This window comes from Hakea prostrata, chromosome 9 (assembly GCF_041222555.1).
Source record: "Hakea prostrata isolate BN-2017 chromosome 9, UWA_Hpros_2, whole genome shotgun sequence".
Lineage (NCBI taxonomy): Eukaryota > Viridiplantae > Streptophyta > Magnoliopsida > Proteales > Proteaceae > Hakea > Hakea prostrata.
In genome coordinates, this window is record NC_142608.1 from 12,586,437 (window position 1) to 12,604,683 (window position 18,247).

The 18,247-nt window shown below is 40.0% G+C and overlaps 1 protein-coding gene across 3 annotated transcripts in view; it reads left to right on the top strand.

Moving 5' to 3' along the window:
• LOC149004694 (DTW domain-containing protein) overlaps positions 1-18,247 on the top strand; it is a 32,970-nt gene that overhangs the window by 521 nt on the left and 14,202 nt on the right. For all 3 annotated transcript variants that reach the window (XM_089135511.1, XM_089135512.1, XM_089135513.1), the window contains exons 2-4: positions 12,569-12,709; positions 12,903-12,995; positions 13,078-13,204. In XM_089135511.1, the coding sequence (XP_088991637.1) occupies positions 12,569-12,709; positions 12,903-12,995; positions 13,078-13,204 (361 nt within the window). The remainder of the gene's footprint in view (positions 1-12,568; positions 12,710-12,902; positions 12,996-13,077; positions 13,205-18,247) is intronic.

Consider the following 18,247-nt stretch of genomic DNA (forward strand, 5'->3'; position numbering starts at 1 on the left):
TCTGATGCTTTCTTCTATCCATTTGTTTCCATGTTCATGTTATTTGAAATGCTTAGCCAACGTGGGTAGTTGTTTACATTGTTTATGAGCATTGGATGCTTATGTAAGCTTTGAGAGTTTCATGGATATGATTTCTTATGATTTATTTTGAATTACTGGAACTATTGAAAACATGTACGTTGGCGATTTCCAATTTTTTCAGTCTTCTATCTACATTCAATTAGCAAAAGGGAAAATGGGTGAATAAATTCTTAAATTTTGAACGTCATTGAAATAGCTGATTTTTTTTATGTAGTCTGAATGGCCTGCCTGCTTCCCTCATGTTATGGAAGTATGGTTCAAGTCTATTTTCCTCTATAGTATATGGATATTAAATTAGTTGACGAATTAGCACTTAAAAGTTCCAGTGACATGGCAAATTTTATAACTAACTTGGTCGGGGAATATAATTCCTCACTCTTGAATCTGGAGGAATTTTTAGGTATGTCTATGATGTCCATGGTTAGACCACTAATTATTGCTTTGCAGCCACTCATTATTAACCTACCTGACCTTTCATATGGTTCAACCCTAGCTGTAGGACCAGGAGGTGACACTCAAAGATGCAAACATACTTCCTTGAGGAGAGTGTCCCCTTTTAGTTATAACTATAACTATTAGGATATGAATTGTAGTTTTGATGGAAAACAAGGAGGATGGGAGGTATGAACTTTCAGATCTTTCCAGTTGTGGGCACATCTAGGGCTTTGGGTTTGGGTGATCTTGATAGGTCATGGGAATATCTATCTGGGGAAACTTTTGATGATCTAAGGGATCCGTGAATATTGGGGATCTTCCCAAAAGCTTGTGGGTGAGAAGGAAATGGTTGTGGGATTGGTCAATGGGGAATTCTTAGGTGGATCTTTTGAGATCGTTCCAAACTTTTTCTCTTTTGCCTTCTTTCCTTTATTTATTTTCTGTTTTCTTTCTTTTCTTTCTTTCCTTCTTCCTTCTTTCCTTCTTTTCCTTCTTTCCTTTCAGAATTTGAAATGGATCTGTAAAAGATATATAAATGGCTGATTGTACTAAACTCGTTAACAAAACTCCATTACAGATCTGAATTCTACCTTCCAAATGGCCATGCAAGGGCCTTCCTCTTCCCATAAGTAACCTTGCCCAACAAAACTCAATTCCTCCCCCTCAATCTTACCTCCTACAACATAATATGGGCCCAAGAAATCCTAACAAACCTATTATCCACGTGTCCCTCCCACATGGATTATTTTGATAACCTATGACTACCCCACCCTACACCCTCAACATGGTGTCCTATCAGAGATCTTACCAAACTTTCTCTCATCTTGCCTTCTTTCCTTTCTTTCTTTTCTTTTCTTTCTTTTCTTTTCTTTCTTTTCTTCCTTTCTTTTCTTTTCTTTCTTTTCTTCCTTTCTTTTCTTTTTTCTGAATTTTCTTTTCTTCTCTGGTTTGTCGTGAGAACAGAGAACCCGAGAGAGAGAGGGAGGGTTATAGGGGGTATCACAGGGGCTGGGGAGGCTGGGAATAGGTCTAGGGGGGTTGCAAGAGGGTGAGAGGGTTGCTATAGGCCTGAACTAGGTGGCAGGAGAGGGCTGGATGCAGAACAGGGGAGGGGAGCGTTGCAATGGGTTGTAAGGGTACTGACTTACCTGGAATCGATCTGAATTGGTATTCGCAGATGAAAGACCGAAGATGCTTGCTGGAGTTGCTGATTGAAGGCTGAAACTGTAGAATTGAATTGAGAAGTCTGGAAAACTAGAAACGTAGACAACCACAGGGTCCCCTCAAAGGAACCCTGCGAATACCTCCTTGGCGTTAGCTCTCAATAATTTTATTAATCAATAGTGATTTCCTCTGTGGTAGGCATGAGAATTTATAGCCTTTACAAGACTCCAAAGTAAAATCAAATTCGAAAGTCGTAACTGACTTAAACTTGGAGTCCTTAACCAACTAGCTAACTCTACTGAAGTAAGAAACTTAATTGGGAGTCTATAATCAGATTCCAACTCCAACTGGGACACTTAACTAAATAAAAGGAAAAAGAGGGGTGCGCATGGCTTGCGGCATCTGCTGGGCCTCTTTTTGCTGTTCACATCAAGTTTACTGTCCTAGTAACTACATTTACTAGGTTTATTATATACTTGAACCCATTCCCAACAAACAAACACTACTAGCTAATAAGCAGTAATGATATAACATGGAAAGAAGGCACCTCACACCATTCTCTACACATAACAGGGGGTTCTCTCTGATCAGGTCACACCCAACTTGATGCTAGAGGCCCATGATCTATTGGATCTAAGATAGTAGGAAATCATTTAATTGAAGTGGTTCTTGGCTGCATGGATTTTTATTTTATTGTGGCTAGGAAGATGACACTTCTCATTATTTTGTGCAGAAACCTGATCTCCATTCTCAAAAGAATGACTGATAAGCCCCTTATTTGTTCAGCTTGTTTCTAATCTCTTTCTCTATTATTTTAAATTTCACAGACGCTACTTTGATTTCAACTTGCATCTACCATTTAACTCTTAATTCAGTATATTGCCTAGATGATCTTGAACTGCTCCAGCTTTACAGAATTGCTCCTAACCACATTATTTTAATTTTTTCTTCACTTGTGTGGGCCTAGTAACATACGGCAGTGACAGATTTTCTCATCAGTTCTGTATATTTGCAGTTTTTTTCTAGATCACATTAGTATGGGGTTGCAATTTACAAAATAAAGGTGCTGTTCAAAGTAGCAATGACTATACAGGCGTAAAGCTTACAAGTCATATGATGAAGCTACAGGAGATAATTATTGAAATCCACTTGAGGGAGGAAACTACTATTTCAAATAACCAATTGACTTATGCTAGGGAGATCAATGAAGATATTTCTTACCTAGGAGACTCATGGAAGGTATAGGGAGAGTAAGAAGGATATCATTATGGTCTTTATTGACCTATTAAAGGCCTATGACAGAGTTCTAGTATATACTAGAAAAGGGCATGTGATCATGTTTAGGTATAACAAAGACAAAATGCATCTTGTGTAACTTTAGCCACAATGATATGATTGCAAGGTGGTCAATATTGATGAGAGGAGATTCCTCAAAGTGATCGCTTTAGACACATGGACTATGTCATAAATAAATAAGGCAATATAGGGAGGATCATAGGTTGGTGTTGCCCACATAATTAAAATAGGATGGATGCAAAGGAGTGCATCCAGAGTGCTATTGATTAGTTTATCTCTTTAAAGCTTAGAAGTAAAATTTTATAGGAGTGACATATGCTATGGAGTGTGTTGCAGTTAAGAAGCAACATATAGATAAGAAAAATGTATTGGAAATAGGATGCTGAGTTGGATGCCTGGCAAAACTAGAATGATAAAGTAAAAAATGTCCATATTATAGCTGACTTGGGAGTAACTTGATACGTGATAAGCTATGAGAGTCACTTATGATGGCATGGTCATGTTCAGTGGTGGGCTTGGAATGCTCCATTTTGGAGGAGTGATTTGATTCAAATTGAAAAAATTAAAAGCGCTAGGGGTATGCCTAAATTAAAATTAAGTGAATCAGTGAGGAAAGAAATGCATTGCTCAGATCTCGTCCATATGAGTTTGAGTAGAACCAATTGAAGAGCGAGGATCCATAATGTGCATAACCTTGTAGCAGTTGATGCCTTAAAACTCCTGCCTTGATGATCTCGGTCTTACTGATCTTCATTGGTCTGGCTAGTCCCTTACATGGCAAAACCGTCGGATTGGTTCTAACCGTATCGCCTCTGAGCGCTATTGTTTCCTTGTAAATGACCCCTGGCTCTCCTTCTTTCCCTCCTCCCATGTTTCCTTCTCCCCCCAAAGCCTCTCAAACCATTCCCCTTGCCTCCTCACTTGCAAGACACCCCTTCCTTTGGTCCTAAACCCTTCAAATTCTTCGATATGTGGCCCTCTAACCCCTCCTTTCTCCCCATGGTCAAGGAGGCTTGGAATAAGCCGGTCCACTGCCATTCCCTCCCTCTCATTGTCCTTTGCTTAAAAGCTTCGGAAAACAAGGATGCCTTCCGCTCTGGGAACTCCACTACTTTTAGAAATAGCAATACCTGGGTTATCTTTTTGTCACTCTGACCTCTCTTGGGTCCAAACCCTCCTCCTAGTGGACCCCATCCACCCCTCCCTCGCGGAGGAAGAATAGTCCCTCTCTTGTGCTTTCCTCTCTCTCCTCCCAAGAGTAGAGTTTTCTCCAAAAAAAATAGAAGGTCAAATGGCTTGAGCTTGGGGATTCCAACTTGGCTTACTTTTATCGCTCTGTCAAAGTCCCGCCTCAACTTTAATTCCATCCCTCTCCTTCTTGCGAGTAATGGCTCTTGGATCTCGAATCCCCCCAGTATCAAGGCTGGGGTGGTTTCCTTCTTCTCTGACCTTCATTCCCCTCCCACTCTCCCTCCCTGCTCCCCCTCCCCCCCCCTTCGATCAACAAATTCATTGACCCCTCTTCTCTGAGTTCCCTTTGATCTATCCCCTCCCCTAATGAGGTCCTCACTGCCATCGTGGGATATCTCGCTCTCGAGCGAGATCTCGCCACTCCAAAATAGCGATATCTCAACCGAGATGGCGAGATCTCGGTCGAGATCTACCAAAATTTTGGCGTAATCTCGGTGGCCCATCTCTGTGAGTTTTAGGGCCCCGGTTGGGCTGAAACTTGGTATTTAGCCTATTTAAGGCCTTTTGAATGCATTAGTGGCGTTAGATTTATGAGAAAATAACCCTAAGTATGTCTTTAAGTCGACCCTATGCATAAAACCGAAATGCTGTGAAATGCAAGGTTAGACAACATGTAATGTAGAGATATCAAGTATTTCAAGTTATCAACTATCAAGTATCAAATACATTAACATTACACATCAAACTATCAAAGAACTTAAATGTCTTCAAAATTTTACAACCATAAGAAGTTTTAGACTTTTAGTAAGTCATAAATCATAATCCATAAATCCACAATCACAAGAGTACAAGAGTAACAAGATTACAATTTGCAACTTACAAAGTTACAACTTACAACTTATAAGTTACAAGACTGCAAGTCTACCAGACACCAAGAGTATCATTCAACATTCTGCATCAAACTGATTCTGAACGGTAGCCACATATGACTCCCAAGTCAACTCATCATTGTAGTATGTCACATACCGGTTTAAATGGAACCGATATGTCTTCATGTCAGAATATTGGAGGAATAACACTTTGGGTTAACCGTCAATCGTGGCTGGGTGAAAGAGCCATTGTTGTTGTTGTTGTTCATGTTGCTGTTGAATATATGGGTAGGGGTTTCTAAACCACTTAGTTAACAACCCACCTTCACTCCCATATGCGTACTCTCCAGGTGCAGGGTCTTGAGGACTAGCATGATCTCCATAAGAAGAATACCCAGTATAATCTGACCCGGTGTTGTGATCCCCGTATGGGTACCCCGATGACTGCCAACTGTCGAAACTTTGTTGTTGTGAACCACTGTGGCCATGATCTAGGCGCATGCTTCCCATGTTCAATTCAAGATCCTGCACGCTCACATCATTATTCGTTTGCCCCTGGTTTGGTCTGCTCTTCCTATTCCTAGTATAAGTCCAAGAGATATGGGAATTGTGGCTCGCATGTGTTGGATGATTCGGACCTGGTGGAGGTGACTCCCTTTGTTGACCCTGACTTCCACCAGTGACACCACCAGCCTGACTGCCTCCATGACTCGATGGCTGACTTGGGCCACTTGGCCCTCTGGTATCATAGGCATCATCTGAACTCCCACTACTAGACGTCACCGCAGTTGTTTCAAGTTGACCAGGTGGCTCCACAAATGGTACACTTGGTCCTGTTGATGCTGTTATAGCAGCCTGATCCTCATCAGAAGACTCGTGGTCAGCCACAGCCTCTGAGCCTATAGCAGCAGCAATGGTAGGATTCGGCTGCCCTCCTAGCCCATCCAGCATTGGGCCACCTTGTTCCCTAACCCACTGATATATGACATCATCTTTCTCATCCTCTGCTGGGGCTTGTGGAATATATCGGTTAATTCAATCGGTTCTCGATTTTCGTCATCTATATCATCTTGTATGAGTCCTACTCTCAATCTCATGTTGTAATGCACATACACCAAGTCCTCGAGCCTCTTACTCCCCAATCTGTTTTGTACCTTACTATGGATGAGCGAGAAGGTGCTCCAGTTCCTCTCGCAACTAGAGGATGAGCAAGTTTGTGAGTACTTTAATTGCTATGTCCCTGAGATTTGGCGAACTAGTTCCATATAGCACCCACCAGTCAGCTGCATAACCAAATATAAGAATGCATTAGTTAAGTAAATCTTAATACTTATATAACTTATCAGTTATCACTTACAGAGTTATAGACTTATAATAATGGACTATTTACCAGGATCATTTTTTGCCTAGTTGCAACTGCAGAAGGTTTTCCAAAACTCCCAGAGGCATCCCTGAACTCCCTAATTTGTACACCAATTCTTTAATTATTGTACTTTTACAGTTTTACTACTATATATGCACTAATGCAAGAAGTTGAAGAAACAATTGAATAAGTTCTCACCTCTCCATTAATTGTCCCCTGCATGACGGGATTTGACACAAGCTTCTCCACCACATCTTGCATCGCATTCATCAACCTTACATTAAGCCCTAGATCATTCTTGTAATGGTACTTTGGGTTGAGGTAGTAAGCTTTTATTGTGGAAATAAAAAATTTGGTTAGTGATTTGGTTGTCTACTTGTTTATAAATTATAAGTTATAACTTATAACAAATTAACAATGTAAATTAAAGTATACAATAAAACTTAAAGACTTAAAAGTGACTCACCAGCCAAGTGCAAAGGATGCATCAAGTGTGTCTCCCATCTATCATCAATGATCCTCTCCTAGGATTTGAAGGAGCCAGGGGCAGCAGTTCTAACCAACTCTTTCATTTGTTGGAGGGCAGCATATATGTGGGGCATTGTGGGCTTCTTCTTCGAATCCACCATCCTTAAAACAAACACAATAGGTTCTAAAATGCCTACTATCCTATTCAGCTGCCTCCAAAATGAATCATCAGCAATGGTTTGTTGGACTACTACTACATCAGGATGGTTAGATCCACGCCAAGTAAACCACTCCTCACTTGCAAACATGTGCCATAGACCCACCACTTTCTTCTGGAAGCTTTTTAGAGCTACATAGTTGGTGGCGAATCTAATCAATCTAGGCCTGACTAGATCACCCTTATGGTGGTTCCTCATCATCTTCAACACATAACCATGGTTATAAATAAAATTACTTACCCTTCTAGCCCTGTCAACAACATCACTGATTGACTTTCTTTTCCCCAAGTCCTTCAATATAAGATCAATCGAGTGTGCTGCACATGGTGTCCAAACGAGGCAAATCCTGCTGCTCTTCTTCTTTATCAACATTTCACCAACTTTTTTGAAGTTAGCACCGTTATCTGTGACAATTTGGACAACATTGTTTGGCCTTACCTTGAAGACCACCTACCTAAGAAGCTTGTAAAGGTAGTCAGCATTTTTGATTTTATCTGAGGCATCCACTGACTTAAGGAAGGATGTCTTTCCATTGCAGCTCAACATGAAATTAATGATGGACTGTCTAGTAGGACCAATCCATCCATTAGCCATCATAGTAACACCATATGTAGTCCATCTTTCCTTCAATGAACTGATGTATTCCTCCACCTCCTGCTTCACCTTTGATAAATATTTATTCATTACTTCCCAAGCTGTTTGGCCTTTAACCCCTACACCTACCCTAGCAACTACATTGATCATCCCCTGATAGTATGCTGTTTTGGCTACATTGGCTGCAACGTTGTTGTAGAGCATGAATTTGCTGATTGCCAACCTAGCTTCTTCCTCCCTACTGCCTTCTTTACCTTTAGCAAACATATATAGAATGCTTCTTTGATAGGTGTCTTGATGCTTGAAGAGGGAGGGGTTTTGGTCAAATGTGGCATAATAATGTCTAGTCTTCCTCCTCCTTTCGGTCCTCTCACTTTCATGAAAACTATGTCTAGATGGCATGGATGCCCTTGACCCCGAACCACCTGCTCCTCTTGTTTGTTCATATTGCCTCACATTCTTAAAATGTAAGGACTGTCTGCTAGCTTCCATTGCAGCCTTCATCTGTCTCCACTTGGCCTGTGACTCAATACCCATAACCTTCCTCCTCTCCTCATCATCGTTTGACTCCTCATCAACATCAACAAAAGGTCTAGCCAACAGTGAATCCTCAAATTCCCTTTGCTTTTGTGCCATCTCCTTTCTTTGGCTCCCTCCCTTTAAAGTTGCTGCAATTGCTTTTTGCACTTCATAAGGAACCTTGGGACACTTAGAAACATCCTTGTAGCCACTAGCCAAATGTTGCTTTAATCTAGTTGAACCACCAGAATTCAAGGTCTTGAGGCAACACTTGCATCGGGATTTTTTCTTGTCGGCAGTCAGTGGATCCCCATGTTGCCAAGCAATGTCCTGAGTCCCACTGCTAGTGCCGCCACTCCCACTAGTTGCCATTTAAGATACAAGTCTACAACAAAAAAAAAAAAAATTAAAATTAATAATAAAAAAATATTTATAAAAAAAATAAATAAAAAAAAATATAAAAAAAAAAAAAAAACACACTTTTTTTAAAAAAAACAAAAAAACAAACCCCAAAAACATGTTTGTTTTTAAAACTACATAAATACATGCATTTTTTTTTTTTTTTTTTTTTTTTTTTTTTTTTTTGCCCGATAATTTATTTTTTAAATATGAAAAAATAAATTAATAACAAAAAATTAAATTCGTTTCCATGAAAGTGTAGATCAAAGCTAGTAGATCAACATATATTTATACTACACTCACGCACCCATTGTAGAACATTCTATTTGAAAAAAATTCAAATTTGGGGGAAAATCTTACCTTTGTTGAAGATCTAGTTGAAATAGGCTTGAATGATGATAATCTGTTGTTGTAGATGTGTTAATGATGTTAGAAGTTGAATCCCCAACAAATTCCTGCAAAAAATCAACTTTTCGGCCAATTTTGCAGCTTGCAGCGAGAGAGAGGCTTGAGAGAGGTGAGATATGCCTCTCTCGAGTGAGACAGGGGGTTTTAAAACCCCCTAAATAGGTGGTTGGACCACCTTCGGCGAGATCTCCCATCTCTCCCCTCTGGACTCTCATCTCGTCTCGTGAGATATCTCGCGAGATCTCCCACCATGCTCATTGCTATTTGGTCCCACAAAGTCAACCAGGCCTTGGGCCTTGATGGTTTTAGTATGGGCTTCTTTCTTGCCTTTTGGGACTTTATTAAATAGGATATTGTCCGAGCCACCCGTAGTTTCTTCTTCAGTTCCTCCCAGCTCTCCTTTATCAACCAAACCTTCTTGTGTCTCATCCCCAAAAAATCTAGTCCCACCTCCCTTCTTGACTTCCGCCCCATCTCTCTTTGCAACCTCGTTAACAAATTCATCGCTAATGTCCTAGCAACCCCCTTAAGTCCATCATGCCCGCCCTAGTAAGTGCAAATTAATCCGCTTTCATCTCCGGCTGCAGTATCGCCGGTAACATCCTTCTTTGTGTGGAGATTTTTAGAGGATTTGATAGGACCACTCCCTCCCCGACCGCCCTCCTAAAAGTGGACCTTCACAAAGCTTTTGATTCTATCAAGTGAGATTTTATCAATAAGGTCCTCTCGGCTATGGGGTCCCCCCCTTCATCCACTGAATTAAGGTTTGTATTTTCACTCCTCATCTCTCTTTTATCACTAATGGTTCTCCTACGGGTTACTTCCCTTCCCGCGTTGGCTTCGCCAAGGCGGTCCCCTTTCCCCCTTCTTGTTCTCCTTGGCTCTTGAGGTCCTTTCTCGTATTCTCCAATCTAAAATTGACTAGCTCCTCATCTCCCCCATCCTTAAATGCATCCCTCAAGCTCACCCACCTCACCTTTGCTTATAACCTGATGATATTCTCCAAAGCGGACTTCTCCTCCATCTCCTCTATTTTCTCAGCCCTCTCTCTTGTCAAGTCTCTCTTTGGCCTTCGCATCAATCTTAACCTTCTGTCTTCCTTTTGAGGGTCTTTAACCAAGTCTGCTCCTTCCTTTCAGCTTCGACTAGCTTTAGTCTTGTCTCCTTCCTTGTGGTCTATCTAGGCCTTCCCCTTATCCCTAATAGGCCATTCCGCTCCCATCCTTGACCACATCCGGAAAAAGCTTTAACTTTGGAATGGAAAACTTCTCTCCTTTGCTAGTAGAGTGGTGTTTATTCGTTCGGTCCTTCAATCTCCCTACCTTTACTGGTGTGGCATTTTCTCCATTCCCAAAACTACCATCTATGCTATGGAATCTCTCTTCGTGCCTTTCTTTGGAAGGGCCAAGAATCTACTCACTTCCTTCACGCCATTAGTTGGTCAACTATTTATTGGCCGAGACCCGAGGGTGGTTTGCATATCCTCCGCATCTAGGATGTAAATATGGCCTCCCTGCTTAAACTCATTTGGAAGATTGCTACCAAGCATGACTTTATTTGGGTTAATAGGGTTTACTTCTACCTTCTCAAATCTGATTCCATTTGGACTATCGCGATCCCCCCAACCCCTTTTGGGTTTGGAGAAAACTCCTCTTGAGACCTCTTGCCCTCTTTGCCATCTCCACCCAAATCTCCTCCGGAGCCTCCATTTCCTTCTGGCTTGATCTGTTGCATCTGGGTATCCTCTTCACATTCTTGGGCCCTTGCACTGTTTATGAGTCCCGCATCGCTAAGTCAACTCCCCTTTCTTTGTTCATTGCTAGTGGTTCTTGGTCCCCCATCCCCCACCCCTGTCTCACATAGGTTTGGTCCTCCCTCCCTCATTTCTTGGATATTCTTTGTGACCTTACTGTCTAGAAACCTTCCCCCTCCAAAACCTTTTCCATTTCCTCTGCCTGGAACTTACTTTGCTCCCCTTCCCCCTCTATCCCCTGGACCCCCTAGTTTGGTTTAAAGAGCACATCTTACACCACTTCCTAACCCTTTAGAGAGCCCTCAACCTTGGCCTCCCTACCCAAGCTTTTCTTACTAGCTGTCACATCCCCGTGAATCCTAACTACATCCCTTGTTGGAATGGTTCAGAGGACCTTGAGCACCTTTTCTTCACCTGCCCCTTCTCCCGTCTCCTTTTGGGAAAAGCCCTAGCCTCCATTTGGTCCCGTTGGAGATGCTGTTTTGGTTTTACTCGAGATTGGCCTTGGTTTTTGAGAAACTTTCTAGGCTCTTCTATTTGTGATTAGGTTTTTAAGTTGATATTCAGTGCAACTATCCACCACCTATGGTGGGAGCGCAACCGTAGGAGATGGGCATCCAAATCTCGATCCCTGGACTCAATTTGGAAAGCCATCTGCTTTGATGTTACTACTAGGCTCCAGTTTATTCCCCACCCCCACTCCCCGGATGTTAATATCCCAAAGAACATGCTCATTGTTGTTTCATGGGGTCTTGATTCCACTCATCGGCCTCCGTTTTGAAGGCTAGTTCCCCCCTGCCCTCTTCCCTTTTTGTACTTTGTTCTTGCTGTTAATTTAATTTAATTATTCACCAAAAAAAAAGAGAGAAATTTTAATTTATTTTTTGAATAAAAAAATAGAAGTTACTTGGTCCCATGAACAGGGACTTGGAGGCTGATATGGACAGCAGTTGGTATGAAGATTAGCTGCTACATATTGGTGGTAAACATTCTATCATTAGCGGCTGTTAGCTTTTTATTTATTTATTATTCTTTATATGGTCTCTTAGTTGTTAGATCTAAATATCTAGTTGTGTTTTTGTTTTTTCTTCCTCTTTTTTTTTTTTTTTTTTTTTTTTTTTGGGGGGGGGGGGGGGGGGGGGTTGTAAATGGGCATAGCAGTTACTAGTTTTGTTTCTTTAAGTATACATGTCTATTTAGATGGCTAGATTCTGTAGAGCCTTATTAGTATTTTCAGTTTGTTTACTAGTTTTATTGTAGGAGTTTACATTTTGGTTATAAGGCTACTTGGTAGCTAGTGGTTTGCCAGTTTCTATTTCGGGCTCAACTCATGGGTCTTTATAGTGTAATATGCCCTTAGAGGCCTTTATTTGGTTGATTGAATGAAGTTATGTTGCTGTTTTGTAATTTATTGTCCCTGGAAAGGATGAGAGGCTGAGATAGCTAAGACCATTGCTTCAACGGCTGAGACACCTGCAGTTGAGAGGCCAAGGCCGAGATAGCCTACTATCCCTGCCCATCCTCTTTGTCTGTTGTCTTCTATTTTCGAATTAATTTGGCGTTTAGTGTTGTGCTGCAACCTAATCGATCTGACCATCCTACTGTAGAATGGTTCTTGGTTGAACCTACTCCTAGATAAGATGCGTGTATTGTTGCCATATGACAAAGGCTTATCCTTTGGTTTCTTCCGATCATTATTTGGCCGCATGTAATGATACACATGAAGGGGAGATTGGTTTGTATCATCTGATATTCAAAGAGTAATATCATTGTTACTTGCTTGTTATGATTTCTACCTGGCCATTTTCAGGGAGATTTCAAGATTGTAGAGGATAAAAAGCATAGGGCAACATACCAAGCTTTGGCCGATTCAGAAGAGAAACTCCAATTTTTCGCAGCTCGCCAGATTGCATGTCGTTTACTTGGAAGTAGGGGTTACCTTTGTCAGAAGGTATTCATACACTCCCATATGAAGAGATGGTAACTTCTTAAGGGTTTTACAGTTTGTTGTTTACTGTCTTTTGATAAGTTTATATAATGTCAAGAACAATCAAGCATTGCTATGATGAGATGCTGTTAGCAGTTCTTTTCTTCCTCTATATCTTTTTTATAAATTTTAGGGTGGCCGTCTGGTTCTTTTGCAGTGCTGGCTTCCTCTGGAAGATTGTATGTGTTCAAAAATCACACCCTTCTCCCTATGGCATGGGATACGGTTCTGGGTGTATATGCATCCAAAGGTTGAACTTGTTACCTTCTCATTTCTTTTTTTGTCCTATTCCATCGAAATTTTCTATTTACTTGATTCACATATTTATGCAGGATTTTCTTCGGCAAAATAATACTGGAAAACTGCTGTGGCAAGTATTTGGAGTTAATGCTGCAATGTTGTGCCTCTTTGGAATTGCTGAACATGAAGAGAACATGTGGAATACATTCAAGCTTGCAGGTCTGCACAAACCTTAAACATTGTCTTCTATTTTACATGCCAAAATGAAAAACATCATGAAATAAGAATATAGTTGCATAATTATCAAGGTGTCATCTTGGTCCAAGGTGAGAACATGCCTTGTTTGATGCAAGAAAGAGCCACCTTGGATGCCTTGGCGTTGCCTAAAGGTCCGCTTGGATGCCTTAGTATCTCCACATGACAAGACGTCTTGTTTTATCTTAGTTTTTTAAATACTTCATGAGTTTACATTGCTTACCCTCCCCCCCCCCCCCAATGGATATGCTTCTAATTATTCTGTGCTTTGTTTGCTGTATCTTTCTAGCATAATTATACCATATTGCATTGATATGGCTTTTGTGTGCCTTATAAGCATAATTAGGTACAATTATTGTTCAATTACAAATATTGCACGCCTAGAGTGCTTAGGTAATGCTTGTGCAGGCTCCGAGTCACCTACATATCCCTCAGATGCTTTGTTTTGCTTCTGTCCCTAACAACCATGTAAATAATTTTAGCTAAGTGTCTGAAAAAATGTTCTAAGTGGGTGCATTTGGCCAGTGCATTGACTTTCAAGGCCATTATTGATTGTGTCGCTAACCAATCAAAAATAAAATCCTATACTAATCTAGCAAACAGAAAGTACGGGGTCGAAATATGGGGAACTAAAAGGCTAAGTTACTAAGATTGAATTCAACAAAACTAAATTTAAATTAAATCTATTAATTAATGCAAAAACTTAAACTATGAATATGTGAAGATTTTTGGGATTTCGAATCCCCAATGCTTTTCACTAACCGATATAATTCTATGCTTCAAAACAAATTAAGGATGGTTTTCCTAGATATGCCTATCTTTGCAAGACTATCGTCCTTCGCCGAAGCTTGGCATGCTTAGTTTGCTGAGCTATAGAGCATCTTTGGCCAGACTCAAACACAATCAGCTAGAAGATATAGAACAATCAAATTAATGAAATAAGCATGGTTCATCTACATCCCAAAGAAAAGGAACTAGCTACTCATTATAACAAAGTTCATAAAACAAGATGAAATTTAGAGAGAGAGAGAGAGATGTGGTCTTATTCTTGAGCAATGAAAGAGATGAGAGCCAAGATCCACATTTGCCGTCTCCTCTTCTCTGTGGCTGGCTTCTCCTTTTTGTATCCTGCACACAATGAATTTGTTCTTTTTACCCGTCAGTTCGACCTTTATTCATTCGAATTCTGGAAAAACTCAAAACTAAAAAGTTGTAGATATTTTCGTTATCTTTCTATAGCATCTTGAATCACCGAAATCCGAGTTAATACGAGAGAGATATATCCAAAATACTCAAGGTGGGTCTGTTTACCCGATTTTCAGATCTTATTACCAATTTTGTTCCTTGGACCTCCACTTGTTTCCAATTTGGCTAAGATTCATGATTCCTTGCATAAATTAAGTTGGATCTTAGCATTCATGATTTATTGGGCAGCAAGATTGAATCCCATGATTTAAAATCCTCCAATATCTAATATATTTGCCAACTTTGCTCCACATTATCTCTTTTTTTGTTGAAAGAAGCAGATGAAAATTATCTCTAATAAACAAAATCGCCTTTTTTTGCTCCACATTATCTCTAATAACCAAAATCCCCTTATTCCTGAAAAATACACAAAAATAATCAATTATCTCTCTTTTAATTAACTAAGTATGGGAAAGTAAATCAAATAAAGAATGGTAAATGCATGTTTATCAATTATTCAGTACAAGTGATGTAGATCACTTTGGTCTTATTTAGTAGAAATAAGCTTCAGGTTATGTCATATATGTTTGGGCCTGACACAATGGTTATATGCCATAACTCGATGAGACTGGGTTGTGATTGCAATCAGGTCTCAGATGGTTTCATGTGTGAAAAACCCCCTCCCAGCTCCCAGGATTCCTATCTGCTGTTTGTTTTGGCCAAAGCCTCGGAACAAGAGGAACTGTTGTAACAAACATTGTTGCCTGTATGATTTATGAAATGGTTTATCACTTGATATATATCTATTTTTTTCCCATTTCTATGGTTCTTTTAAAAATCTTGAATTATGTGTGTCCTAATACTTAAGATTGTGATGTACAACATCACACTGCCAACTTTTTTGGATGTGATGTAAAAAAATCTATGGGTTCCATCATGTCTATAGGGCCTAAATTAGGCTGTCCTACAAGTTTTATAACCTAATTAGGTGAGATAGTCTTAGAAATATATTTCAAAATCCGGAGGCGAAAAAAAAAGGAACATGATTCCGGCTGAAATCTCGGATTTTGGGCCTGATTGAAACCATACCTAAAATCAAGATCTCTAACCTTGGTATATATTGGAGAAAGCATATGACTAGGTATGCCATAAACTACTAACCGAGTGTACGAAGCCAAACTATTATTGCTTCCCGTGTCCACCCATGACCAAGTCTAGGAAGCCATTTCTAATTTCTATTGGGGGCAACATGCTGAGGGAAAGAAGCTTCATTGGATTTTGTGGACAAGGTTGTGTTGTTCAAAGGAGAAAGGAGGGTTGGGATTTAGAGAACCTAGATTCCATAATTTGGCGTTGTTGTCTAAGGTGGTTTGGAGATTCTAGGAAAATCCCAACTTGTCATGGGGAAGAATTATGGAGGCTATTTATTTTCCTAATAGCAGTTTTTTGGAAGCTAAGGAAGGTTCTTGTCCATCTTGGGGGGTGGAGGAGCATCATGAAAGGGAAGGAGGTTCTTCAAAAAGGCTTATTGTGGCATGTAGGCTCGGGAGCGAACATCAATATTTGGCATGACAATTGGGTACCTTGAGCACACAATTTTAGAATTCTATCACCTAAACCTGAGCCCTGTGGAGTTCAGTGGGTATTTGAGTTGATCAACACTGCCAATCATGCATGGAACTGGGTCTTGTTGGAGCAGTTATTTCTGCCTCAGGATGTTTTGGCAATCCAAAAAATCAGCTTGGGAGGTACTTGTCAAGAAGATAGGTGTGTATGGGGTGCTGCTAAAAATGGTAGATTTTCAGTTTAAGTCGGCATACCACTTGCCTTCGAATGGAGGGATGTCAAGTCTGCGAAAGAGGCGTCTTCTTCTAAGGTGCATGCTTGGGAACTTATAAAGCCTAAGGTCTGGATAAAGATTTGGGACTGCAAATGTCTGCCGAAGTTGAAGAATTTTTTTTGGAAAGTGTTGGCGCAACATCTGGCCAAGGGGTAGAATCTCGTGAAGAGACAAGTTCCCATTGACTCCCCTTGCACACGGTGGGAAACTGGGAAATTTCGAGGAAACTTCGAACTTTTTATTGCAAGTTTTGACAGGCTTTAGGGAGTATTTTAGGGTGGGACTTTACATATAGCTAATGAGAGTATAAAGAACACATTGGCACATGCATTTTACTAAAAAAGTTAATGTAGATGTCATTCAATGTACATAACATCAATGTAGAGTTGTCTGAGAAGTACAATATAAACTTAATTACTTAAGTACATGCCATTCAATATATAATTTATAACTTCAAAACATCAAATACAAAGTAATTGACAATAAAAAGTAAGTACAACTCAGTGCCAAGAGGAGTGCCTTGGTGGATCCATTCTGTGAGTTGAGTAGTACTATACCTATACATCCTCTCCTTCAACCAACAAACATAGACATCCCATGACATTTTATGCCTATGGTTGTCAAAGGTAATTGACACGTGCAACTTTATAAGTCTAGTCATCAACATGCCTAAGATAACCAGTCTAAGAGAATATGTAATTTGGATAAGGAAGTCTTGATGGAGGGGGTATTTGTCTTGGTATTTGGGGAAACATGAAAGAAACAAAAAAATTGATAATTTGTGAAAGTTATGAAACTTGCAGGAAAAAGTCTCTAATTTCCACGAAATTTCCCAGGTTTCCTTGAAATTTCTCAGGTTTCCATAAAATATCTCCAGTTTCCACGAACTTTCCCATGTTTCCCACGAAATTTGAGAATTTATTTTCTCATGAACCAGTTGGTCCAGCTGGGTTGAACCAGGTTTTGACAGGTCTCAAGGTTTGGACGGTTTCGATCGAAACTTGGGATTTTTTTTGGTCCCCTAGTTTTTCCTTTAGAGTCCCCAAAATGGGAGATTTCGGTCAAAATTTTGTAAGTTTCGACCGAATTGTGTTTTATGCATCTAATAGCTTGAAGATGAGTGTTTACTATTCCGGGGATGAAGAGTCTAGGATAGGTGGTGCCGGCGCCATTCTGAGGAATGTTGTTGGTTGAGTACTACTAGGAGCCCAACTCTATTAGAGTTTTTATTCATATAATTTTCTATTTTCTTATTACCCAAGTAAGGATATTTATGTAATAGTATTCTTTACACTTTATTATAAATAGAGGGCTTGAGATCACTTTGATCATTACAAGTCATTCTACCAACATTGTATTTCTTAACATGGCATTAAAGCCTAAGTTCGATTAGGGAAGGATAAAAAAAAACCCATCGCAATTCTTCTCTCTCGCTGCTGAATACCTACCTCCTTCTTTTGATTTTTTTTTCAAACCCATCCCAATTCTTCAGTTCCACCTTTTTTGGCAATTCTTCAATTCCACCTCGGGACGATTAGGGAAGAACAAGAACAGAACAAAAAAAGAAAAAAAGAAAAAGGAAAGCAGAAGAGAAGAAGCAATCTGCCGTTGCACTACCACTGCTCTGTAACACCACCTTCCTCTAACGCTGCAATACAGTGAGTTATTTCTTCTACCTTCCGCTATTTTCCCAGCGCTGCACTACCGCTTTCCTGCCTTTAATCGAACCATACTCTGGGTTTTTTTCTTCCTCCTCCCTGTGATTTGATTAGCCCACAAAACAAACAAATACTAATGTTTGAGGGGTTTAGTTTGTAAATTTACATTCTTTCAGGATCTATTGGTAAATTTGCATATTTTTAGGGACTTATATGTAAATGTGCATAATTTTAGGGACTTTTGTGTAAATATGCATATTTTCAGGGACTTATGTGTACATTTATATATTTTCAAGGACCTATTAATAATTTTGCATAGTTTTC